Source organism: Tenrec ecaudatus, chromosome 5 (genome assembly GCF_050624435.1).
Source record: "Tenrec ecaudatus isolate mTenEca1 chromosome 5, mTenEca1.hap1, whole genome shotgun sequence".
NCBI lineage: Eukaryota > Metazoa > Chordata > Mammalia > Afrosoricida > Tenrecidae > Tenrec > Tenrec ecaudatus.
The window spans coordinates 156,919,468-156,946,791 of NC_134534.1; the positions used below are offsets into that span (position 1 = coordinate 156,919,468).

The 27,324-nt window shown below is 44.7% G+C and overlaps 1 protein-coding gene across 4 annotated transcripts in view; it reads left to right on the top strand.

Moving 5' to 3' along the window:
• The first annotated feature begins 705 nt into the window (after positions 1 to 705).
• Positions 706 to 27,324, top strand: part of DIP2C (disco interacting protein 2 homolog C) — a 521,839-nt gene continuing 495,220 nt past the window's right edge. For 2 of the 4 annotated variants that reach the window (XM_075550144.1, XM_075550145.1), the window contains exon 1: positions 709 to 1,335. In XM_075550144.1, coding sequence (XP_075406259.1) covers positions 1,251 to 1,335 — 85 coding nt within the window. In that variant the 5' untranslated portion in view covers positions 709 to 1,250. Of the gene's footprint in view, positions 1,336 to 27,324 lie in introns of all 4 variants that reach the window. The other 2 variants (XM_075550143.1, XM_075550146.1) reach the window with 2 other exon arrangements.

Sequence of the window (27,324 nt, forward strand, 5' to 3'; positions counted from 1 at the left end):
CCAGTTTTGAAAAGGTGCATACTTGGGATAGTGTATGAGAGATGTTTAGGGCTGAAATGGGATTTAGAGATTAGTTGGTCCAATGTCTCTTCCTACCCTGTTAGTAGACGGGGAACTGAAGCCCAGGGAAAGAACCAATTAACCTAGGGTCATACACCAGCCAGTTCTTGATCCAGAATTAGAAACTTCCAACTTGGTACTCTATCAACAAGCCTCAGCTTCCCATCTGTCTCCCAGTTGAAGGTATGCGTTTTGGTTTTTTAAAGTACCCTTCGGACACAGACCACCAATTAGTTTTAAGATGCAAGTTAAGGTGGGGATTCAAAAGGGTTTTTCGTGTGTGTGTGTGTGTGTGTGTGTGTGTGTTTTGTGTGTGTGTGTTTTACATTATGCCAAGGGGAGCCCAGGCGGGCTGGGGGATGGGCAGGATGCCACCGCCTGGATGGGGATGGGGGAGCTCTAGGCCGTGCCGACTCCGGCCGGCCGGGGCCCGGGCCCGCGGGTGTGCCAGGCTGGCGCGGGAGGTGACCCGGGCGGCCTCCAGCGGCTCGGCCCGCCCGCCCGCCCGCCGCGGGCTCACTCGCACCCCCTAGGGAGCGCGCGCGCCGCTGCACCCAGATGCGGGCGCCCGCCCAAATCACACCGCACACTCGGCCGCCTCACACCGGGGCGCACGCACACGCGCAGGCAGGCACACACGCACACTCGCGCCCACACACCCCGTCACGTGAGCGTGACAGCGGCGCTCGCGCCGTGGCAGGGGCGGCAGCCAGAGCAGCGGCAGCAGCGGCAGCGGCAGCAGCAGCGGTCACCGCCGCGGCCGCCGTAGAGCGAGGAGCCGGAGCCCGGCGGAGCAGGCGGCGGCTGCGCGAGCCCCAGAGCCGGCCGGCGCGCGTGGGGACAGGCCGGGCGGGGCCGGGGGCCGAGGCCGCCCGCGTCTGGAGCGGCGCAGAGCCGGCGAGCGAGGCCGCCATGGCGGGGCTCCACTGAAGGAAGCGCCGAGGGAGGAGGGGAGGGGGGCGAGAAGAAGAACAAATCCCTGCATTTCCTCCTCCTCCTCCTCCTCCCCCTCCTCCTCCACACCATCCTTGCCTTCGTGCCTGCTCGCCCTGCCGCTCCCGCGCCGTCCTCCGTCGCCTCCATGCATCCCTGAAGCGGCGCAGGGACTGACTGCATTACAAAAATTCTCTTGCAAACAAAGAGAAGGAGGGAGCGAGCGAGGGTGGGGGGTGGAGAGCTGCGAGGCGAGCATGGCGGACCGCAGCCTGGAAGGCATGTCTCTGCCTCTGGAGGTGAGAGCCCGCCTGGCCGAGCTGGAGCTGGAACTGTCGGAAGGTAACCACGCGCCCCCGCCCCCCTTCCCTACTTCTCCCCGTTTTGCCTGGGGTGTGGGGGGGGTGACCCCTACCCCTCCCTACACGCGCACACACACATCCACGCACACACACCGCCCAGCACCCCGCCCTCGGGGCGACCCGAGCCGGTGCATCGCGCGGGGACCGAGGCGGCTGGAAAGTGTCATTCTCCCGGGGAGGCGGGTGGGCACGCGGGGCAGTTGCGCGGGTGCCCGGGCGGCGGGGTGGCTCTCGGCTCCTGCAGTTGCCGGCGGCGCGGGGCGTGCGCGGCGTGGGCATCTGTCAGCGCGAGTGGCGATCCAGATTCCAGCACCCCACCGGTCCCCGCCGGGCGGAGGACTGGGTCCGCGCCGCCTCGCTCCGCGGGGCTGGGAGAGGGGCGTCGGGGGGGGGGGGGGTCGGTGGCTGGGTCGGCGGGGGCAAAGTGAGGCGCATTTCCAGGCTTGGCTCACATGGGGTGGGGGGCTCCGCGGCCCACCCCCCGCTCCGGGGTCTGCTTTTTGTTGTGCAATTCGCACCTCTGCTCGCCGCTGCGGCCGCCTCGGCGCTGGCGCGGGGCGGGGAGCGGTTCGTCTGCAGTCTGGGCTCCGGCGGGTGGCAGGCTTTAGGATGGAAGATGGGAGAACCTTCAGGCAGGGCTGGCCTCGCGGGCACCTCTGCCGGGCCAAGGGGAGAAGCTTTTAGCCGAAATGCGTGCCGTGCCCTGATCGGGACGCAGTCCACTGACCTCCGTGGCAAAGGCTATGCGTTACGGGGGACGCTGGATTGTTGGGGAGATTTTCTGAATCCCAGGAAGGGCTCGACAATGCCAGCGTGCCTTCTTTTCATGCAAAACTTGTGATTCGACTTCAGAAGATGAGTGATCTCTGATGCTTCTGAGCTTCCTGCTTTCCAAACAGTTCTGTCGTCATTTTGGGAATACAGCACTACTATTGTTTGTGGGTGACCGAAGGCAAGGATAAAATCATAAAGCCTCTTCCCTTAGGCCAGGTTTAGTCCTGCCTCTCATGGAATCCTATTCAGAATTTGTGACACATTTGCTAAAGTAATTTCATGGAGGGTTACATACGGTTGAAAATATTTGTTGTTAATGGTGGGATCATGTGCTCCACTGTTACAAGTTGTAGACATAGTTTGCTTCATCTCAACACACACACACACACACACACACACACATGCACGCACACACCCACCAAGAAATAATAAATGATGGAAGTTCCCAAGTATTAAATATTTAATATACATTGCGAATGCACCCAGCACATCCAGGAAAGATCGTTAATGGCATTGGGAGGATCGGGGGTGGGGCTTGACCAGCTTGTCTCAAATTTGTACTTGGAGTAGTTCAGCGTGAACTTTTTTTTTTTTTTTTTGGTAACGGTTTTGTGAGGGCCAGCAGCCAGGAAGCATATTCATTCGTGCCAATTTTCATCAGCAGGGAGGAGCTGATGTTGACTCTATATTTTCCTTTTTAACACTTTCAGGCGAAGAAGGGGCTAAACGTAGGAGGTGTGGCGTGGCGATGTTTAACTGCCTTTTCCGATTTCCATGGACTATTTTTATAATTCATATGTGGAATTCCGTACTGTGTTTTTAATAGTCCAGTTGGAGAAAGAGACTTTTCCCTGGACTCTGTGTGCTTCGTGGTCACTACTCTCACTAGTTGAAGATGACTAAGGCGTTACTAGGACCTAAGAAGACCCAGGGCAGGAAATGGCCAGTAGTATTAACTGGTGACAATATTCAAAAGGTGACGAGTAGATTAAAATATGTAGAGTTCATAGATTGTTTGATGGGATAGAGTAACTGTGAGGAAATCTTTGCCCTGGTTCTTTTGGTTTTTTTGGAGGGTGGGAGTGTCAATATTTCAGATCTATGCTCTTCCTCATTTTAACCTGCCTCTCTCAGTTCTTTTTCCTTCAGCACCACTTTTTTTTTTTTTTTTTTTTTTTTTTTTAAACATTTTATTAGGGGCTCATACAACACTTATCACAATCCATACATAGACATACATCAATTGTATAAAGCACATCTGTACATATTTTGCCCTAATCATTTTCTTTTTTTTTTTTTTCTTTTACATTTTATTAGGGACTCCAACAACTCTTACCACAATCCATACATATACATACATCAATTGTACAAAGCACACCCATACACTCCCTGTCCCAATCACTCTCAAGGCATTTGCTCTTCACCTAAGCCCCTTGCATCAGGTCCTCCTTTTTTTCCCCCCCCTCCCTCCCTTTTCCCCCCTCCCACATATGCCCTTGGTAATTTATACCTCGTTATTTTGTCATATCTTGCCCTATTCGGGGTCTCCCTTCCCCCCTTCTCTGCTGTCCCTCTCCCAGGGAAGAGGTCACATGTGGCTCCTTGTAATCAGTTTCCCCTTTCCAACCCACTCACCCTCCACTCTCCCAGCATCGTCCCTCACTCCCTTGGTCCTGGAGGTATCATCCACCCTGGATTCCCTGTATCTCCAACCCTCCTATGTACCAGTGTACAGCCTCTGTCCTATCCAGCCCTGCAAGGTAGAATTCGGATCATGGTAGTTGGGGGGAGGAAGCATCCAGGATCTGGGGGAAAGCTGTGTTCTTCATCGATACTACCTCACACCCTAATTAACCCATCTCCTCTCCTAAGCCCCTCTATGAGGGGATCTCCATTGGCTGACACTTGGGCCTTGGGTCTCCACTCTGCACTTCCCCCTTCATTTAATATAATATATATATACACATACATATATACATATACACATAAATACACATACATACACACACTTATATAATTTTTTTTTGCATGATGCCTTATATCTGGTCCCTTGGGCACCTCGTGATCGCACTGGCCGGTGTGCTTCTTCCATGTGGGCTTATTTGTTTCTGAGCGAGATGGCCGCTTGTTCACCTTCAAGCCTTTAAGACCCCAGACACTATCTCTTTTGATAGCCGGGCACCATCAGCTTTCTTCACCACATTTGCTTATGCACCCATTTGTCTTCAGCGATCCTATCATGGAGGTGTGCAGTCAATGATATGATTTTTTGTTCTTTGATGCCTGGTAACTGATCCCTTTGGGACCACTCGATCACACAGGCTGGTGTGTTCTTCCATGTGGACTTTGTTGCTTCTGAGCTAGATGGCCGCTTGTTTATCTTCAAGCCTTTAAGACCCCAGTCACTATCTCTTTTGATAGCCGGGCACCATCAGCTTTCTTCACCACATTTACTTGTTCACCCATGTAGGCTCCAGCTGTTGTGTCGGGAGAGTGAGCATCATAGAGTTCCAATTTAATAAAAGAAGGTATTCATGCATAGAGGGAGTGTTTGAGTAGAGGCCCAAGGTCCTTCCGCCACCTTAATACTTGATCTATAAATATAGACACAAAGATCTATTTCCCCAACCTCCTATATATATTTGCATGTACATGTCTTTGTCTAGACCTCCATGAATGCCCTTTGACTCCTAGCTCTTTCCTCCATCTCCCTTGACCTTCCTCCTGCCCTACTACCATGCTTCATTGCCACCTGGGCTAGAGTATACCTCTTCTCTAATCAACCTTACCCTTGATCATTTCCCACCAGGCCTGCCACTCCCCCTTCTCTACCCTTTGGGGTCCCATGTTTTTCCCTTGTCCCTGGGTTTGTTAACACCACTTCCTTACCCCCCCTACCCCCCACCCCAAGTCCCCCCGGAACTGTCGGTCCCGTTGTTTTTCCTCCCGATAGTTCATCCAGCCTGTCCTATTCAGACAGACCTGTGGAGTCACTAACATGCACGAAAACTAGACAGAGGAACACAAAGCAACAGTATATAACCGGACAACAAAACAACCAAAACAAACCACTGAAAAAGAACAGAACAAAACAGTTCACAAGAGAAAAGCTTGTAGTTAGTTCAGGGATCTTTGCTGGCCCTTAGGAGCGTTTTCCAGTCCAGTCTGTTGGGGCACCACGCCCTGGCCCCAAAGTCCACTTTCAGCATTCCCTGGGGACCTTGCCACTCCATTCCCTTGCTGTTCCGCTGCACTCCCCCAGTGCATCGCCTCGGTGTGGTGGGATCAGGTCAGGTGCAATTCCCACACTGTGTCTCCGGTGCTGTCCCCTGTATCGCCCTTAGTCACTGAGGGGCATCATGTCTCATAGTAGGGCCAGCCATGTTGTTCTCTCTGTGGACTGGCTGCTCTACTCAGGAACATCATCATCACGGCCTGGTGGGCCAGGCTGTGCTCCACTCTCTCCTCCTGCCCCTTCATCTGCTCCCGTGTGCTCTGGTCAAATATGACCATCTCCCATAGCTGCAGGGTCAATGTCGTCCTTTGGAACAAGTTCTTTTCGGGGGAGGGGCAGGAATCCACTTAATTTATGGTGCTGGGGCCTGCCTCCCAAACCTCTCCACCGGTTCCGTCCTCCACGCCGGGATAATGCATTCACACCTTGCGACACTGGGTTGAAGTCTGGTCCCACTTTCCCTGTGGAGATATAAACAATACCCTCCCCTTGGGTGGATTAATGCCCCATTTCTGTCATGCTGATTGTACTTACCTCTGGGGACTCATGTTGTACCTGTCCCTTTGGGACTGGCTTACCTCGCTTAGCATAATTCCTTCCAGCTCTTCCCATGAAATAACGTGTTTCATGTGCTCATCGGTGCTTTTCAATGCTGCATAATACTCCATTGTGTGTATGTGCCAAAGTTTGCTAATCCACTCGTCTATCGATGGAAACTTAGGCTGTTTCCAAGTCTTTGCTATTGTGAATTGTGCCGCAATAAACATTGGAGCGCATATGACTGGTCGTGTTTTATTTGCTGCTTCAACCGGGTATATGCCCAGTAGAGGGATGGCTGGGTCGTAAGGTAGATCGATTTCCATTTTCTTTAGGTATCGCCAGATTGCTTTCCACAGTGTCTGTACAAATCTGCACGACCACCAGCAGTGGAGGAGGGTTCCTATTTCACCACAGCCCCTCCAACACTTGTTGCTCTCTGATTTACTGATCTGGGCTAGCCTCAGGGGTGTTAGGTGGTATCTCATGGTTGTTTTGATTTGCATTTCTCTTATGGCAAGGGACTTCGAGCACTTTCTCATATATTTATTGGCCATATTGATCTCCTCTCTAGTGAAAGTTCTTCTCATTTCTTTTGCCCACTTCCTTAGGGGGTTAACTGTTTTCCTCTTTTTGCAGGTCATGATGGTGTTGTAGATTTTAGTAATGAGCCCTTTGTCTGACGTGTCATTACTAAAAATCTTCTCCCAGTCTGTGGGTTGCCTTGTCACCCTCTTGGCAAAGTCTTTCGAGGTGCACAGGTGTTTTATTCTTATTAGATCCCATTTGTCGATTTCCAGATCACCTGTGTGTGTCCCCTTCCCTGTTGCAGTGAGCCTATGTGCTCCCTGGGCCAGTGCTCTGAGATTAGTCCCAATTCCTTCCTTAATGGTCCTGATGGTTTGGGGTTTGACTTCTAGATCTGTGATCCACCTTGAGTGTATTCTTGTGCATGGGGTGAGGTAGACGTCTTGTTTCAACTTTCTACATGTGGATATCCATTGTTTCCAGCACCACTTATTAAAGAGGGCATCTGCTTCCCACTTGACGTTTTTGGGGCCCTTGTCGAAGATCAGTTGTCTATATGCTGATGATTTTACTCCTGGGCTTTCTATTCTTTTCCACTGGTCTGAGTGTCTATCATTGTCAGCACCACTTTTAAAATATTTACACACATCATCTGGTTCATGCATCCTCTCCACACCGGAATGTTTTTTTATGCCTGTATCACACTGGCATTAAATGAAAATATGTTGTCTGTGGTAGCAAAGGTTGAAACCATATCCACCCAACAGGCTTGCTTCCTGTTTGCCGGACCCAGAGTCCCTGTAAGTCTGGAAACCCATTCATATTTGCCTCAGTAAGCCTGGGATAATGTTTGGGAACTTGTATGCTAGCTGTCTTCCCCCTCCCCCTCCCCTCCCCTCCCCCTCCTCCTCCCCTCCCCCTCCCCCTCTATGGTCCATGGAAGCTAGTTTTCTTCATACACCCTTAGATGACACTCACCTGTTATTCCACAGCTGCTCCTGGAGGATGAGGAATAAGTTCTTGGTGACATCTTCCAAAGACTGCTCAGAGGATGGCTAAAGCCACTTTAGCCCATGGTGTACTCAGTCTAATTCCCAAGGAGCACCTTGTGTCTGTAAAGATTTCCGAAAAGGGCTTTAATGTGTGTCTGACTGAATGATTGCAGAGAGAAGGAAGTGTGTGTTTGCATCTTAACTGCTTTTCTTTTAAAAAAATTCATTTATTTACTTGTAACTTTTTACTGTAATTTGGGTGTGCTGTTTTTCTGTCTATGCACATGTTGCTGAGACCAGATTTAAGCATTTAAAATAAAAATATCAAAGATTTCTTGGGCCAGGCTGATGAGCTGCAGCCACGCCTTCCCTGCCTCCTTTAGTTCCCTAGCTGCCCCATCCATGAGCTGTGTCTGTTTGAATTTATTATCAGGTTTGGCTTTGTCCATGTTAAGTTTATGAAGTAGTCCTTTAAGGTCATTTGGAATTCCATTTCTTGTAACGACATAAAGACAGTTTTATTGGTTGAAATTAGATGAATGAACTTGCTTTCCAGTATCGTTTAATAGAATTCAAAGAATGGAAAGATCAGAAATCTCAGTGTCTTTACTCAAAAAGAGAACTCAAGATATTTCCCTTCATAATCCATTTTCAAACTGAAAACTCAAAACCATGCTTCATGCTGAATCATAGAATACATCCCCTGCACACTTTCTATTCAACCAGCATTCATATGGAGAGAATTCACTAACTTGGTTTTCATAATTTTATTAAACTCTCACAAAATACTATAGAGACGTGAGCTTTTCAGTGCCCAGTTCCCGCAGAGGAGGATGGATGGAAGCGTTTCATTTTAAGCCCATAACAGAATTGAAGAGAAAGAATGTTTGCCAGAGTTTCTTTATTGGCTGCCAGGCTTTAATGAATTTTATATTACCTTTATGTTTTTGAGCCGTGGTTTGTTTTTTGATTTGTGTTTCCATCGGATGTTGGTGTTCCATACACGCAATGTTGCTTTTATTTTTCTGGGTAATTGCTTGGTAAAGCATCACAGGTTAATTTCTTGGCAGGAGGACTCAGATGTTTACCGTCCTCTTTTGTGTGTCGCCTACTTGTGTCTTGCCACTATCTGCGACTACAGAGGCTTTCCTCTCTTTGTGGAAAGCTCGGCTTCTCACACTGTAGAACAACTTTGTCAGCAAAATACAAGCACTTTGTGTGGGGAGATGGGGCTGGCAGCCTCTTCTATGGGTACTAAAAGCCTCAAATCCACATGTTTGGTTAGAATCACTGGTGTGGGGTCAGGGATTTTTGGTCTGCTCAAATGCTCGGCACTGAGTGTGAGGCGGGATGCAGGACTGCGCATCTACTTTTCAACTAGTAGTTGGGTGCTGGCTGCCTGCGCTTGCCCATTGAAGGGGAAGGGCCACCTTTCTCCAGACTCCTTGCCCAGACTCTTTGTTTTGTATTTTTTTCCCGCCTTTTCTTCCTTATATTCTCGCCTTTGGGGAATTGTACAGTTTTCCTTTTGGCTTTAAAAGTTCTTAAAAATAGATTTGCTAATAGGTGAGTAAACATTATTTGGTTTAAGGAAACTCCAAACAATCAAGAGGAATAGAACTCTCCCTCTTCATAAAGACAAGATCGAGTCTTACTGACATAACTTCCAGTTTCTGATTGAAATTTAGAAGTAAATTTCTGTAATCTAACCTAAAGACGCGTTCTCGGGATGGCTTGTTTCTTGAGCTGTGTATGCTCCGCAGACACTGGACCTGGATGTAAGGTCCTTTCTACCTACTATCCCAGGACTGAAAACCAAACTCACTGCCAATGAGTCAAGTCCAACTCATAGTGACCCCATAGGACAGTATAGAATTGCTTCTCTGTGTTTCTAAGACTAGAATTCTTTACGGGAGTAGAAAGCCTTGCCTTTCTCCCTGGGTGCTTTTGATGGTTTTGAACTGCTGAACTTGTGTTTAACACCCCAGTGCATAACCACCATGCCACCGGGGCCCCTGTTACAGGAGTGGCTAATTCTTTAGAATTTAGGGAAACTGCCCTGTGATGTGTTGTTGTTAGTAGTCCTGGAGTGTATTCCAGCTCTTGAGGCCTCACGTGTACAGAGTTAAACTGCTCTGTAGGTTTTTCAAGGCCGTGACCTTTTGGAAGCAGAGTGCCAGGCCTGTCTTCCCGGCCCCTTCTGGCCGTTTGAACTACTTTTCAACTGGTAGTTGAGTGCTTAGCGATTTATGCTCCTCAGTGGTACAGTTGGTTTGACTTTTGCAAAGGGAGTCTTTTTGAAAGTAAACATTTGTGACTTTCTAACTGGTGGGATGGCATGCACTTACTAGTGTCCTAACTTCTGCTTATGGGAGTTGCTAAATTGAGCTCTGCCTTGCTGATGGGTCTATCAGATTGCTGCAACTATGATTCGTGTTCATTATATAATCCAATTTAAGATTTTCTCCCCGAGTGTGAAAATTGCTTGAGGAAGGAGGTGGGAGCATGGCGGGTTTTCTCTATGTTGGTGAAAGAACGAATAAGCATTTTTGTTAGTGGAAAGGAGCAATTCACATGCAACCTGCATCCTGTTAACAAGGTGAAATCTTAGAGACAGCCACTTGAAAGGAAGCAGATTTTGAGCATGGTATTTTCGGAGTTATTAGACATAAAATAACGGATTAGAGGGACAAAAAAAGAGCTCCGTGGGCATCAAGTTGACTTCAGTTCATCAAGTTCCTGTAGCGCAGCGGAGAGCTGCTGTCCAGGGCTTCTAAGCTGAGATATCGCTTTGTCTTTCTCCCACGGGGCAGCTGGTGAGTTTGAACCTCTTCCCTTTTGGTTCTCAATGGAGCATGTTAACCACTGTGCCACCAGGGCTCCTTAAGCGTATCTGTAGAACCCCCGGTCTGTCCCTTCTACCAACTGTCCAGCTTCTATGCTTGTATTGAAGGTCCCTGTTACATGTACGATGAGACAGACACAGCACACGAATGTCTGTAATGGAAGACCCAGGTGTCTCTCTCAGTGAATGCCACCTATAAATCTTATCTCTAAATCTCCAGATGGGCACATTCTCTTCATTAATAGGAAACGGCTTGAAAAACAAGTATAGGAAAAGATGTTTTCTTCTACAGTCTCTGATAATTTGTTGTCACTGGGAGTGGAGGGAGGGGAAAGAGCAATAGAGTGAGGGAGCTAATAGCGATGATGCCCATTAAGCCGTTATACCAGGAATCAGGTTTCGCGTTTGTTACTGAAATTTGCTTACCGTGTTATGTTATATACATCGGAAAATTGTCACAAATGACTGTTGGGGTGCTGATAAGTGGACTGGAATTCTTGGGATGTAATACTTAAAATATTGTAACCTGTATTGTTTTAAAAAAATACTTTTATTGGGGGCTCGTTTGCAAACAAAAAGGAAAGAGATAAATGTAGGATTTGAAAATATGTGGAATTGAACTTAAAGAGTTCTTAAAAGTTATCAAAACAGTTGAATTTGAATGCTCTTTTCTAGATGAATAATTGTAGATGTAAATTCTAACGAGGACTATGGGAAAATAAACACATTCTCTTTCACACACACACACACACACCACAGCACACAAAAGAAACAGATCTTTACACTTGTTCCAAATAGCAGGAAAGTGTCACAATGCTATAGCCATGCTCACAGCTGACCTTTATGAGGTTGAAACTTGCGCCAAGTCTCTGTTTTATGCAGAATCACCGAGTTTATATTCCTGTTACGGTTTCAGAGTAGAAGTTGTTGGAAGGACTGAGTCACTTTTTGCTTTCCTCCTAGGTGTTTCTTTTCCTTCTTCTTCAGATGGGTATGTTCTTTTTTTGAAAACAGATTTTTTTTAAGACCATGATTTATGATATGAGTTTTAGCGTTCTTCTGAATTGCACAGGGAATGCGTTGGATAATCTTAATTTGGTGACCTAGAATACTGACTAGTTTCCCAGGTCAACTCATAGCTTTAATATTAAGGTTATTTCCAGTTCTTTTCCTAATTGAGCAGCCCTCTTTAAAAAGCACACTTCTGGTTGTAGTTTCTGACTTTAAGGCCATCCATATGGAAATAGGGGACATTACAATACCTGTGACTGACGACTGTTCCTTTCTGTGTTTGCAACTTTAACTTGTCTTTTATGACTTTTCTTTTCTTTTTTTTTTTGGTGGGATACACAAAGGCTGTGGTCACTAGGGCTCTGTTCTTTTCTGTTAAGATGGCGAAAAACATGTCACATCTCAGAAGAGGAAAGTGCATTCATTTGACCATGATGATGAGTAGGGTTCTTAAAGAGAAGGCAAACTGGGAATTCCAGGACTAAGAATCGGAGTCAGCATGCCAGAAGATTATTCACATTTTCCTGAACAGACACATCCTGTATTCCATTCTTCCCTTAGTACTCCACTTGGGTATTAGTGCTAGTAAACTGAGATAAATAAAGCAGGAAAATAATAAGATATATGGAGCTGTGTAGCTTGAATGGGAAAATTAAAACAAGCCGTCTGTTTTTGGAGGCCAAGGAGGAGTTCCATGAGCATATGAGAAAAAAATTCCTTGTCCATATGCATAATGTATTTTTTGAAACGGAATTACTTGGTTTCTTCCCCATATTATTTATCAGAGAAATAATGTACCACTAAAGTGATGAAAACTTTTATGTAAACCAGTCACCTCTTTTATGCTAATCTTGGTTGTTATGTATATGTAATTCTAAAATACTTTGAATCATAATTATATAGAGATTAAAAAAATACAGAAACCCTCCCCCCGACAATCTTTTGTAGAATGGTAAGTATGCAGTCACACTACACAAATTTAGTGAAGAAACTATAGGGTCTGTATTGTTGCCCCATCCCGTCATTGGGAGAATAAATAAGGCATTGTCTGTAGCTATTGTAATGATGGCTGCCCCTGGTTCCTGGTGATTATAAAGGGCAATTACTGATGCTGTTCTTTAAAGCAATAATGGACCTTGTAGGCCAAGTATTTAGGAAGAGCTACTTGGCCCATATATGATCCACCTGCATGCTGTCCACTGCAGGAAGGCAGCCTTCACTGTGAACCATGAGGACTCCAGACAAGTTGTCTGGTCTTTCACAGGGGCATTCTTCTCCACACTGATCCTTGTCAAGTGGTAGGACTTAGGCAGTGGCTGAGTTCTCCTGCATATATAACTTTATGTTCCTTTAACTGTGCGTTACTGCATTGTTACAGATTTTAATTGTTGAATTGCTATCTCACAGTTTATTTGGCAGTTCTTTATTGCCACTTTAAAAATGTTCTTTTTTTCTGTGTATTTAAATGTGGTGGTGTTTGGTTGGGACTTTTACCATGATTTAAGATAGAGCTTTGGTATGTACTTCTTTAGGGAGGGTGGCATTCTACCTATCTTCCTGATTGGTTTATGTACAGTTATATATGTTGGAGGAGCCCAGGTGGTGCAGTGAATTAAACATTAACTGCAAGGTTGGCAATTCAAATCTACCACCTGTTTTGGGGGAGAAAGATAAATGAAAATGTACTCGGCTTTGAAAAGCTGTAAACTCCTTTTGGTTTAATTGGTGTTGCAGATCTGGGCTGGGAATCCACAGGTAGACCCTTCAAATAGCTTATTCTGTTTGGGGTCCTACGTTTATAAAGCTGCCTCAAAAAATTCATGGATAAATTCCATTATACTTTAATTCCATTTGTTCCCATGAACTTTTTGAGGCCCCATATTTTTAGGTGGGGAATCCGACCCTTGCCCTCTAGGGCTGACTATTTTGCTAGAGAGCTGATTTTTTTAGACATGATCCTATTAGTTCTGTGCTTTGAATTATACAGTCAGTTATTTGGAAAAGATCGGAACAGATAACTTTATTATTTACTCATTTAACAAAAATTTGTTGACGAATAGTTCATTGCTAAGAACATAAAAGGACTTAAAAGGTAGAGAACCATGTGTACTTGTTTGTCCCTTTGTGTCATTGTATTCTCAGCTCTTAATATGTTCCCATTGGATGTCATGCGATTTTGATGTTGTGTGAATGCTTTAGACAAACCTGTGCTGCCACTGCAGGTGGTGGAGCAGAGTAAGAGGAAGTGAGTGGGGAGGGCATGGAGTGCACCCTGCCTAGCCCATTGTTTGCCAGCGTAAGGAGCAAGAACAGCCTAGTACCACCACCACCACCACCACCACCACCACCACCAACAACAACAACACAGCCAATGATTTCCGGTCAGCCAAAGCATGAGAGCTTGGGCCCAGAGCCACAGTCTCTGCCTTACCTGCCTGGAGCCCATCCAATACTGGAACAGTCTGGGTTTGGGTATTTAAAGTTGTTCACTCCAATAACCAAACCCACTGCCCTGGAATTGATTCCAACTCATGGCAATAGAGACTGCACATCTTTACAGAAGCGTCCACCTGGGGAGTGGCTTGTGGATTTGAACTGCTATCGTTGTGTTTAGCAGCCCAATGTCAACAACAGAAGAGCTGTTTTCCCTTACCACCACCAATTAAAAAAAAACCCTTATGGGGTACACGTGGACACATGGTCTGAATAGACATTAAGCAATGCATGCCTGTATTAGGAGAGAAGTCAGAAACACACTTGAATAACAAAGGCAATATCTAATCTAACTCTCCCGAAGGAGGGGGCTCTGGTTAGGAAAGCAGAGATGAGTGGGTCTGGCTTCTTTACCTGGGTACTTCAGTTTCTTCAGAGAGGAGTGGTGTTCCTCAATGACAAGAGTGACTCTGTTCTGTTCTAGCCAAACATCTTACAGATGGCGCTTACCATGTTTCAATCCTTCATAAACAAATATACCTACTCACTTACTCTCTTGTTAGCTGACATTTTGCATTTGTGACAATGGTAAAAATAAAAATCAACTATTGCTTTGAACTGCTGAGGCTGTTTCTAAATCCCACTTACAGAGTTTGTCCCAGGACTTGAAGAATTTTGTGATTCACAAATACTGCTGTATCCCTTTAGAAGTCATCTTTAGGATTCGAGTGTAGCTAGATAATACACCCAGGTGCTGCACGAATGGCATCAGTTGGCCAGCAGTCCCAACAGTGCAGCCAGCGAGCCTCTCTGAGCCTTCCTTTCCTTAGCTGTGAAAGGGGTGAATGAAGTCTCCCTTCAGGATTGTCATGAGGACCAATCGAGGAAATCTTCCAACATGCTTAGGAAGTCTGTATCCACTTAGTAGTTACCACTTCCTTTTTCCTGTAAGGAGTTGCTTCCTAGTCTAGCGCCCTTTTATGGTAACCTAATCTGGTGCTGTAAAGTTGGCGCAACAGCAAGCGAAGGCTTAATGGGGGAAACAAAAAAACACTCACTGCCACGGAGTCAGTATCAACTCATAGCCATTCTAGAGAACAGGGTAGAACTGCCCCTGTGGGCTTCTGGGACTGGACTCTTCACAGGAGTAGAAAGCCTTGTATTTTTGTCTTTAGAGTGGCTAAGGGATTTGCACTGCTGGACATTGTAGCTAGCAGCCCAACACACAATCCACTATGCCACGAGGCCTTTTCTAAAGGAGAAAAGATATGAGACAAGTGTTAGCCCAAGGAGTTGACATGGATAAGGAAAAACATTTTTCTCCTTAGAGGATCTGTAAAAATATATTGCTTGAGCACTTACCAGGTACTAGATCAGGAGTTGGCAAACTTGTGGGCCAATCTTGTCCCTCACAACAATTTGAAAATCATTTAAGACCCATATATATATTTTATATATTTTCACAAACGAGTGAAATCATCATTATCTGAAAAATATTCTGTAAAAATTTCCAGGTTTGCTTTAGCAGTGGTTCTCAACCTGTGGGTCGTGACCCCTTTGGGGGTTTGAATGACCCTTTCACAGGGGTTGCCTGATTCATAACAGTAGCAAAATGACAGTGATGAAGTAGCAATGAGAATAATCTTATGGTTAACACATGAGGAGCTGTGTTAAAGGGTGGCGGCATGAGGAAGGTGGAGACCCACTGCTGTAGAGTCACAGGTACATATGACGCTGCATGTGGCTCTGGAGTCGCATGGTTTGCTGACCGCTGTACTAGATAATTCAACGGAACTCCTTCTTTGAGTCAGTATCTGCTTTCCAGGAGAATGCTGGGGACAGGCAGCCTGTCTTAGTTCTAATCTGAATGTTTCTTGGAAGGAGGTTGGCCTATCTAAAATCTGGGTTTCCCTGCAGACATCATTTGGCCTTTCCTTTGGAGTCACGTCATGCCGGGGCTTTGGTCTACTCGCTCTGTGATCTTACCCTCTGTGAGTTGATTCCGAAGCTCGGAAGTACACCACAATGCCAGCTCAGGGACGTCCTTCCAGCTGGAAGCACTCTTCTTGGCCCCAGCAGTGTGCTGTCAAGGACAAGTGTGTGTGGTGAAGGCTGAACCTTACACCCCCTCTGTATATTCTGCTCTGAGAACTGGCTCCGTCTCTGGTGATGGGTGAACATCTATTGTCAGGTGACAGGCTGCCCCAGCCAGGGAAGGTGTGTCTGAGTCTCAGAGTATTTCTGAGAGGCCAGCCAGGGCTGGCTCCTCCGTTGTGGAGCCTCCGTTTGCTTCAGCTCACCGCTGTCTGTCATAGAGGGTGTGCTTGCTTTGAGAGCTTGGTCTGTGTCCTTGTTCCTCACTTGCCGGCACCTGAGTTTGACCACAGGGTTTTACATATTTTGGTTAGCTCTGCCAGCTGTGTGCTTGGAGCCTTGTGTGAGGGAACATTTTTCATGTATCTGTTTACTTTTTTAAGGTGCTTTGCCTGCCAGTCTCCTCCCTTTGTGAACCTAATGATATTGCTGGTATCATAGAAATTACAGCTTTAGTTATGTATAATGACTGGCTATTTTAAAAGTAACAGAGTAGCAAGGTGGAGCTGAAGTTTTGGTGGTAGTTCCGGCTAAATTTGTAAATGAGCATTATCAGGCTTTGAAAATATCTTTTGTTCCCATTTACCTTGGTGATTATAATTGATGCTTAAACGCTGTTGAGGTTTAGTAATATAATCTTTATGGAACTCCTGGAGCTAAGGAACAATTCCATTAAAAATGTCATTAAAATGTACCCAGTTTAAACCAAGAAGATGGTGATACCAAGCTTTGTTATCAACATACCTATTATGCCCAGAAGGAGCCCTGGTGGCATAGTGGCTACCCGTTGGGCTGTGATGCACAAGGTCCACAGTTTGAAACCGTTAGCCTCTCTGAGGAAGAAAGATGAGGCTTTCTACTCCCATTAAGAGTTAGTCTTGGAAACTCACAAGGGCAGTTCTGCTGTGCCCGTACAGGGTTGCTAAGAGTCGGAATTGATGACAGGTGAGCGTCATGCCCATAAACTGTTGTTTCAGGGCAGTGCCATATAGGCAAATACTGTACACGAGTAAATAAAAAATATTGCTACAATGTCATAGAAACCTTTCTTAAACAAAAATATCAAAACGTGAAGCTATATTGTTTCTTGACCCATCCTCCTCTCAGGTCTATATGCTGTATATCCTCGAGTATAAGCCGACCTGAATATCAGCTGAGGCACCAAATTTTATCACAAAAACTGCATAAATGTGCTGTAAAACTCGGCTTATACACGAGTACATACCGTACTTCTGAAAGCAGTGTTTCCATCTCTAAAGAATTCTGGGTTCTTCAATTGACACCATGTCAAAACGGCAGTTTTGCCATCCTTGAGTGTCTCAAAGTGTGCCCCTTTGAAATGTTCTGTGAGTTTGGGGGACAGGAGGAAGTAGTGATGGGGCAGTTAGGGCTGAGTGGTGGATGTGTTAAGGTTTCCCAATGTAATTCTTGCAGGATAGCCCTTGCTACCAGGGAAGAATGAACAAGAGCATCGTGATTCAAAACAAAACAAACACACAAACAAAACCCTGATACAACTTTCTTAGCCGTTCCCTCCCCAGTATGGTTTTTAATTTTCTTATAACTTTTCCTTATAAGGCTCCATGTTTTTCCTGTGACCTTTAAGAAAATTTTTCAGGATTATGTCTTTGAAATCCTAGAACACAGTTCCCTGAACCTGAGCTGGCCTCCCTGTCCTGTAGTTTAACTGGCCCAGCAGTACCTTTCAGAAGCCATTGTTTGATTGGACCTTTTTTGAAAGATACCCTATTGAGACTTCGACTCAGTGTCATTGAGAGATTTTGTCTTCAGTAATCCATTGAGCACGGAAACATGCTCAGTGTGGTTGGTTTGGAATAAACCTATGCGTGTATGAACTGAAACCTTACTTGCAATACTTTCAGTTTGATATTGTGCTATTTTTACTTTGTTTAGCTTGGAACACGATATAAATTGTTTTTTTTTTCTTCCTATGACCTTCCAAGATGGGGATGAATTTTCAATTCAACTGTATATTGCTTTGAGATCGTATTAGTAAGGAATTTGTTAATACCTGTTGATATTTCAGAATTTCTTCACAGCTATTGAAGCCAGTAATGATTTATCATTGAGGGGATTGTAATTCGCAGCTCCATGCATATAGCGGAGAAGAATTGGGCTCCCTAGGGCTTTCAGTGGCTGATTTTCTGGCACTTGATTGCTAGCACTTACTGAAGCCCAGGTTCCTCTAGTGGACGTGAATGGTGAACTTTTTGTTGAACTAGGTACAGCTAGACATTCACCAATCACGCTATGCAGGGACTCCTCCCTGCTACCAGGAAGAAGAAATGCCTAATGGATGACTGAAACCATCCAGCAATAGTTTGACTATTTTGTTTATTTATTTAAAAAATCATTTTATTGGGGGCTCAGATGTCTTTTATCACAATCCATACACCCATCTATGGTGTCAAGCACATTTGTACATTTGTTGCCATCATCATTCTCAAAACACTTGCTTTCTACTTGAACCCTTGGTATCATCCCCTCATTTTTTCCCTCCCTCCCTCACAAACCATTGACAATTTATAAATTGTTATTATTAATATCTTACATGGATGGCTCCCTTCACCCACTTTTCTGTTGTCCGTCCCTGAGGGAGGAGGTTATATGTAGATCACTGTGATTGGTTCCTCCTTTCTTCTCCCACCTTCCTCTTACCCTCCTCTTACCGCTGCTCTCATTGGTCCTGAGTGGTTCATCTGTCCTGGATTCCCTGTGTTTCCAGCTCTTATCTCTAACTGTGTATATGCTCTGGTCTAGTTGGATTTGTAAAGTAGAATTGGGATCATGATAGTGTGGGGGAGGAAGCAATAAAAAACTAGTGGAAAGTTGTATATGCTTCATTGGTGCTACATTGCATCCTGACTGGCTCATCTCTTCCTTGTGACCCTTCTGTAAGGGAATGTCCAATTGCATACAGAAGTGCTTTGGGTGTCTACTCTGTACTTCCCCGCATTCACATTGATAGGAATTTTTGTTCTGGGACTTTGATGTCTGATACCTGATCCCATTGATACCTCATGATCACACAGGCTGGTGTGCTTCTTCCATGTGGGATTTGTTGCTTTTCAGCTAGATGGCCACTTGTTTATCTTTAAGCCTTTAAGACCCCAAAAGCTATATCTTTTGATAGCCGGGCACCATCAGCTTTCTTCACCACATTTGCTGTGCACCCATTTTGTCTTCAGTGATATGTTAGAAAGGTGAGCATCATGGAATGTCAGGTTATTAGAACAAAGTGTTCTTGCATTAGGAAGTACTTGAGTAGAGGTCCGATGTCCGTCTGCTACCTTGATACTTAATATGTAAATATAGGTACATAAATCTATTTTCCTATTGTTATATATAAATATATTTACATATGCAAATGCATGTATTTAGACCTCTATAAATGCCCTTTTCCCCCTAGCTCTTTCCTCTATCTCCTTTTACTTTCTCTTGTCCCCCTATCATGTTTGACCTTCATTTGGGTTTCAGTAATTCCTCTCGATTACATTGCCCTTGATCAAGCCCTACCAGACATCCTACGCCCTCCTTGCCACCAATCACTTTTTGTTCCCTTGTCCCTGGGTTTCTTAACACCCACTTCCTTTCCCCACCTCCCCTTTACCCAGTGGGAATCGTCATTCCTGTTGTTTTTTCCTCCGGATTGTTTATCCCGTCTATCTTATTTAGATAAACATGCAGAGACAATAATAATCACAAAAACAAGGCAGAGCAAAACAGAACAACAAATGGAAACTGAAAAACCAAACAACAACAACAAAAAACGACAGAAAAAAGAGCCTATACATAGATCTAGGTCTGTTTGTTGACCTTTAGCAGTGTTTTCTGGTCCAGTCTGATGGGGTGCCATGCCCTGGCCCCAAGTCTCCTTTTGGCATTCCCTGGGGACTGGGCCTTCATTGCTTTCCCCCGTCTTGCTGCTGTTGTATGACCTTAGTGTTTCACCCCGGTGTGGTGTGGTGGGGTCAAATTGGGTACAGTTCCCACACTGTGCCTCCAGTGTTGTCCCTCGTAGCGCTATGGGTCAGTGAGGGACGTCTTGTCTCCCTGGTGGAGCCAGCCCTAAGGTCCTCTCTGTGCATTGGCTACTCTGAGCAGGAAGATTGTCCTCGGGGCTTGGTGGGCCAGGATGTGTTCCACTCTCTCCTTTCCTCTTTGTTTGCTCTGTGTGCTCTGATCAGACTCGCCCCGCGCCCTAAGTGTAGCTTCAGCATATCCCACTTTTCAGTTTGTGCCTCATCTGTATTTGTCTTTCCCTGTATCTGATAGTTTACGTGTTCCCTGAGCCCAAAACCTCAGGTTTGTCTCAATTTCCTCATTAATGGCCTTAATTGTTTGGGGTTTTACCTCAAGGTCTGTGATCCACCTTGAGTTTATTCTTGTGAGTTTGGCTATTTTAAAAGCTTCCTTTTTGCATCATGGTTTTTTTTGGCTTCTCATCTAGCAATGTCCTTAAATCAGTGGTTCTCAACCTTCCTAATGCTGCCACCATTTATTTCAGTTAACCATAAAATTATTTTGTTGCTACTTCATAACTATCATTTTGCTACTATTATGAATAGGCCGACCCTGTGAAAGAGCCACTCGACTCCTGAAGGGGTCAAGACCCACATGTTGAGAATCGCTGCCTTAAATATATCCCTGGAGATATTTGGCAGGGAATATCCTTGACTTTGCTGACTTCTTTGATGAGTTTTTGAGTTTCGTGCTTGATGCAAATAGGGTTTGGATGAAATTTGCACTTTACGGGAAGGGTACATGGAGAGGGGCTTTCTTGTGTTCTGTGAATCCATGAAGACACAGATTGGGGAAGGAATCGTAGGAGCAGAGCGGGGAGCATTTCTTGGATGGGACCCCCTAAGCAGATGGTGTGAGAAGTGTTCTGGTTGTGGAATGCTCCTCAAAGGGAAGGAAGCTCCCAACTGACTGAATCAGGTGGGGACATTGCTGGCGCTGTGTTCATTTTCATTTCCTCTCGATCCGCAATATGGAATGGAGAGTAATGTATAGAAAGATGCCCTTCCTTGAAACAGTCACGTGTGAGCTTCTAATTGTCCAGTGCTTGGCGGTTTCCAACTGCTTGCATGTCCGTAAGTCCTTCTGATTTTCTTTTCTAAGGAGACTGCCTTATCTTCTTTTTACAGATGCCGGGGCTGGCTAGCAAACTGGCTCTGCAATCTTAGTGTCTAAAATATTTTCAGCTTAAGTAATAAACTAATAGACAGTATCTTTCTCAGAGGCTTAACCAGTAAACCACTTGCTGTCAAGTCAGTGCTGACTCATGGTCACCCCATGTGTATCATCTGCCTAGACCTGCACTCCATACAGTTTTCAACCAAGTTTTGTGGACGTACATCACCAAATGATCTTTTGAGGTGCCTGTGAGTGGACTTGAACCTGAAACCTTTCGGTTAGCAGTCTCTAGTGCATTAACCTTATTAACCTTTTGCCCCATCCTCACAAGGTATACTTATCCTTAAAGTGGACCGCAGGGTACAGCCCAGGCCTTTGAGATGATGCACGGCCAGGTCGCCTCAGAAGTGTGCCGACGAGCAGCTCTCGTTTCAGCAAGTGTAAGGAAAACATTCCCATTCCACTCGGTTGTGATAGGGTTGGGATTCATGCTGCCAACGATCTTAGCTGGCACCTGCTAGAATTTTACACTCACAACTTAATAGCTGATCTAGGCAGTAGCTACATAGTTGTTCACTGTACAGTTCTATAAATTTTTTGTACATTTGAAAATTTTGTGTTTGTGATAGAAAACCAACACAAAAAAAGCAATTCCCTTTGGGTTAAGTTTTCTGTGCAGCATCTTTTTGAATCAGGAGGCTAGATATGGTAGGCTTTCTACTAGAATTGTAATCATTGTGTGCAAGAGACAATGCCGTTAATTCTTGGTTATGTCATTCCTGGGGATTATGTTAAATGAGGGTTCCAGGAATAGCCTCCGTAGCACATCTAAAAGAAAAGAGTGGTCTCTCTTGAAGCTTCTCTTATTACTGAGCAGAATAATCGTGATTACTTTTAAGTGGCTACCAGTCACTTGAGTGTGAGGCAATCAGTTCTAAGTTCCTTTATGTGTACAGAGAGTGCTTTTGTTCCAAGTTAAGTGCTTGTTGTGCTTAATGGTGATCTTCTCCAGCTCATCCATGCATTAGTGCCACATTTGATAGATGTGATCTAGGTAAGAAGGATGGCTAGTACCTCACTTGGACTTTTATATCACACAATAAAGATAGCATCTCTTTTGGTATGAGTGAAGTGTATTATGATAGAGGACCAAACATCAAGCTAAACTCATTGCTATCGAGTCACTGCTGACTCATAGCAACCCCCCGTGGGTTGCTGAGACTGTAACAGTTTACGGGAGTAGAAAACCCAGTCTTTCGCCTTTGGTGCTGATGTTGTTTTCGAACTGCTGACCATGCAGATTGAAGCCCAATGCATAACTACTATACCACTATACTATACAATGCATAACTACTATATCGTGGGGCTCCCAGGATAGAAGAAACTTACATATACTTCTGCCAGTATCAGAAGCCAATGAGTCAATTCTGACTTATCAGCAGCCCATGTTTGTCAGAGTTGAACTGTACTCCAAAGGATTTTCAATGGCTGACTTGACTTTATTTTTGTAAGTAGACCCTTAGGCTTTCTGTACAGGTACATCTGGATGGATTTGAACCTACAACCTTTGGGTTAGCAGCTGGGTTGTTTGCACCACTCTGGGGCCTCACATGTAGTTTTAGCCACTGCTAATTGTATGGTTAGCACAATCTACTTATAGTGCCTTTTCTTATAACGAAGGGCTGTTTCCCCTAATAGTATACTCAAGGAATACGAGGGGGTATCCCCACCCCACAAAAAAACCCAGAATTTTTTCCAAAGCTATGTATTTTTTTAAAAACCTTATCACCTTCAAAGTACTCTCCATTACATGTAATACATTTGTTGAATCTGCAATTCCATTCTTGGAAACATTTTTCAAATTCACCTGGTTGGATGGCTGACAGCATTACTTTCTTCACCCTTATTACTTCTTCACCTCTTTTACGTCATCAAATTGCCATCCTTTCATGTCATCAAATTGCCATCCTTTCATGTCCCTCTGCAGTCACAGGAACATAAAGAATTCTCAAGGAATAAGGTAAGGTGAGTAAGGTGCGTGGGGAAAGAGAGGCATGCTGTTTTTTTTTTTTTGGCATATACTAGTGCATTGAGCTGGCTGCATGAGCAGTTGCATTGTTGTGGTGGCAAAAACCATTCCCCCGTCTGCCACAACAGGCTTTTCTTGTCGCGCACGGTTATGCATTTTCTTTAGAACCTCTAAATAGAAAGCTTGTTAACAGTCTGACCTGGTGGAACAAGCACCAGATGTACTATGGGTCAAAATTTCATTCATTCAGGAAGTTGATGGACATCCAAAATGAGGTTTGTCATTAATTGACATTTCACCTTTTTTGAAATGAGAAAACCCCTTGTAGACTTGAGTTTTCCCCATAGCACAGTCCTTGTAAGCTGTGTTCAGCATCACAACAGTTTCTGCAGCATTTTTCTAAAGCAGGAAACAAAATTTCACAGCCACAGACTGTTCTCTTAAATCGGTCATTACAGAAAACGAAGTTGAGTGAAATTGCTCTTATGAAAAAATTCACTGTGACCAGAGAGAAACTTCCCAGGTGACGTCACTGGGTGCACTAACTCAGAGTGAGTTGGCAGAGTTCCCCATTTTCCTGGTGAGGAAGAATGCATACTATGAAAGCTCCATCCATCCAGAGGAGAGTTTTCCATTTTTTTGTGGGTTTTTTTTGGTACACTCTCATATCATTGTTAGTTAATAACAACTTCCCATTCCTAAATATGTAGCCTTTCTTAATAAGGGTTGACATATATGTAGTATCAGAAATCCTATAATCTCCAATAAGGGGAGCAGCGATACTAGGAGAGGATTGCTAGGGGGAGGTAAGCGAGAACTGATCACAATGATTGATGTATGACTCCCCTCCCAGTGGGACAGACAGCAGAAGACTGGGTGAAATGAGACAGTGGTCAATGTAAGACATGGAAAAAAAAGGAATTTATAAATTATTAAGGGGACATGAGGGAGGAAGAGTGGGACAGGGGGGGGGGGAAATGAGGACCTGATGCCAGGGACTCAAGTAGAAAGAAACTGTTTTGAAAAAAGACTATGACAACATATGTACAGATGTGTTTGACACAGTGGAGATATGTATGGATTGTGATAAGAGCTCTAAGAGCCCCCAATAAAAATTAAAAAAAAAGAAAAATCGTATAACCTTTCCTGTTATAGTAAAAAAAGCCCAGGTGAAAGATGGTGTTGTGTCCTGTGCATTTACATTGGGCTTTTTTGTAATAAATAGCCATGTGAATATTTACAATCTCTTGGAAATTATGCAACTCACTTAAACATAAAGCATGGATTATTAAAGCTATCTTCAAAGTGTTTTGCATATTTATGATTACACCTGTTACATGAGCTGTGAACCAAAGAGTCATATTCTAACTGATGCCACGGCAATCAGGATTAAAGGGAACAAGATCATGTGTCAGTTTAAGTACAGTATTTTAAATCCAGTGCTAAACCTTACTTCTACATGACAGCCGAATGGTAAAGATACAATTGCACTTTGATTGGATTATGTTAATTTGATCATGTGTGGCTAAACTGTTATACTGCATTGTAGGTTGCATGTATTTTTCTCTGGAGCTTGATAGTGCAGAGTGGTTCCAGAAGACGGACTGTAGGCGCAGGCCGGTGTGTTAGTGCTGCTACGAGTAATTGAGGCTCACTCTGGGCTCCTGTGAAATGATGCCACTGGAGCAAGATACTGCATTTAATTTCCCACTTGCCACTTTGTCCTAAATCATGTGCTCCATCTGTTTCTCTCCCGTGTTTTTACCCTTTTTTTGGGGCCACCATCCTTTCTTTTATTGTATCGTCTTCTGACTCAAAGGCCCAAGAATTTGGTGTGTGTTTAATGTAACTCTTTGATAATCCGTGGAAAGGATTTTTTTCTTTTAGCAAGAATCCTAAACAAACTTTCAGTTGTTCCCTAAGTAGTATCTATTTTGTGGTTTCCTTGTGAGAACATTTCAATCCTTTTTCTTTGTTTTGTTCTGCCCCCTTCTTTCTCTGCCCCGCTGGCTATTCCTCTCCACCCCCAGTTGACTTGTGCTTAAACTGAGCAAACAGGACCCAATACTGGCTCATATGCAAAATAGTCAAAGGAGGCCTCCAGAAAAATGAAATTACAAGTCACCTTATGAAGCCAAAGGAGCCCTAGGGCTCAGTGGACTGAGTGTTGGACCCTGACTGCAGGGTCTGGGACCCACCAGCCGCTCTGCAGGAGGACAATGGGGTTGTCTGCTACCCCGTGGGGCAGATTCGATCTGTCCTGTAGGACCCTTATGAGTCAGAATCGACTCGATGGCAGTGGATTCTGGAAACAAATGGCCGTTGCCGTGGGATCTGAGAGCTGACTGCATTCCCTCGGAGGCACGGCTCCCTTGTTGTGGGAGCGCACTGTACAGAAGTGCCCACGGAGCACAAAGTTGATGATAATGTTGTTATAACTCATGGAGCAGATTATAAAGATGCTTTCATCTGAACAACAGCTAACAAGTCAGACGTGTTATCTTTTTGAATGTTGGATGGCCTTTCTGAAAAAAGCAGCTGGCTGTGGTTACACAGGCAGCTTCAGGATCACGAACGAATGCCGTTCCTACGTCTGCCTGTAAGTCGAATGTGTACGTATGTCAGAACATTGGTCATGGTTTGTGCCGAATGTCAGTCAGATGTTTGACGTAGTATATAGTGTGCCTTTCTGTGCACTAAAAACATTAAAGAAAATTCCAGATGGATGAAGACATTTTTACCATGACAATTCAGTAGTAATAGCAGGAATATGTTGGTGTGTGTTTTACAAAATAGCACCATAATAGGGTTTATGGGGGGTGGTTCATAATGTGGGGTTGTATGCAAGTTGTTTGTAACTTGAGGATTGCTTGAACCTTCTAAGCCCTGCTTTGATATTTTTCCTATTTCATAGAACTTGTATTGCTCCTTTAAGAGATTTTTGTTTACGAAAGGATAATTGATTTGTCAATTAAAATATTCACTGGAAATTTAGACTATAAGTTAGTGATGTTAGGCGTTTCTTGTTCTTGAATGCCAAATACGGTGAACTTGCTTGGGAGAAAGGTGAGGCTGTTTTCCTCAGAAGCCCTCTACAGGGTTGCTATGAGTTGGAATAGACTCAAGGGAACTAGTTGGGTTGGTTGGGAATTGAACTTTCAAATAGCTAAGCATGGCTTTCTCTCTAGATTTTTATTCCAAAGTTATGTAGAGATTGTAAAGGCCACTTGAACTTTTGAATGATTTTTCCTTAAGCAATCTTTCGTTAGTAACCTATTGATTCTGTATGAGGCGCGATAGGTGTCATGAGAGCCCTTTTTATAATCCAGAAGATAAGAGATAAGCATGTGTGGAGGTTCAGTATTGATAGAGAAAATAAATAGTTGAGTCAGACTTTCAACAACACGTCAGTGTGTAGTTGAGTGCCAAATGAATGGTGTAAACAAGAAGTGCTCTGAGTTCAGAGGAAGGAGCAGTCCTCTCTGGGGACAGGAAGGCAGGACTCTGGGAGGCCTTCACAGAGAAGTAAAGGCCAGCTTGTTTTTGGAAGGCGACTGTGACTGGAGAATCCCTTTGGCTCAGTCTGGACAGGGATAGTGCTATCTGTAAGTTTTCTTTTCTCCAGGTTGGCTACTTTGTGTATAACTGGCTTCTCACTCCAGAGAGGCAGGCCACAGCCAAAGAGGTTGACCTACTGACCAGGGCATTGAGGCTAAGTGAACAAAGACATACAGGCCTGGGTGTGGCTCTTTCTGTTTTCCAAAGACTCATATAAATGATTTGGGACATTATGTTCTTGGGGCTTATCTGTATCCATGTTGTAGTCAGTAGAAAGGCCCCTGGGTGGTTCACATGGGTTGGGATTGGGTGCTAACCACCCGGTGGTGCTGTGGAGGAAAGGCCAGGTGATCTACTGCCATGAAGATGACAGCCAAGAAACCCCCACAGAGCAGTTCTGCTCTGTAGTACACAGGGTCACCTTGAAACTGAATCCACTCAATGGCACTGTGTTTTCAGCTTTTTAAAATCCAACAGAACGGCAGTGTAAGAACTGACAGTGTATGAGTAGAAACAAAATGTGTTTAAATTATTGAATATGAAACTAATATAAAACAGTCCCCAATTCACAGTAAAAAGCATAACAAAAATCCCCCAGGATGTAATTTCTGAAGCTGTGATTTTGAGTAGAAAAGGAAAGAGGGGTATTAGACTTGCAGGTGCCCTTATTTGCACTTCCTATTTTCTGAAGAAGGTTATGAAATCCCAGGGAGGGTTAGTAATTTGCTGAAGAGCCTGGCTCATCAAGAGCTGACCCAAGGCCCCATAGGTCT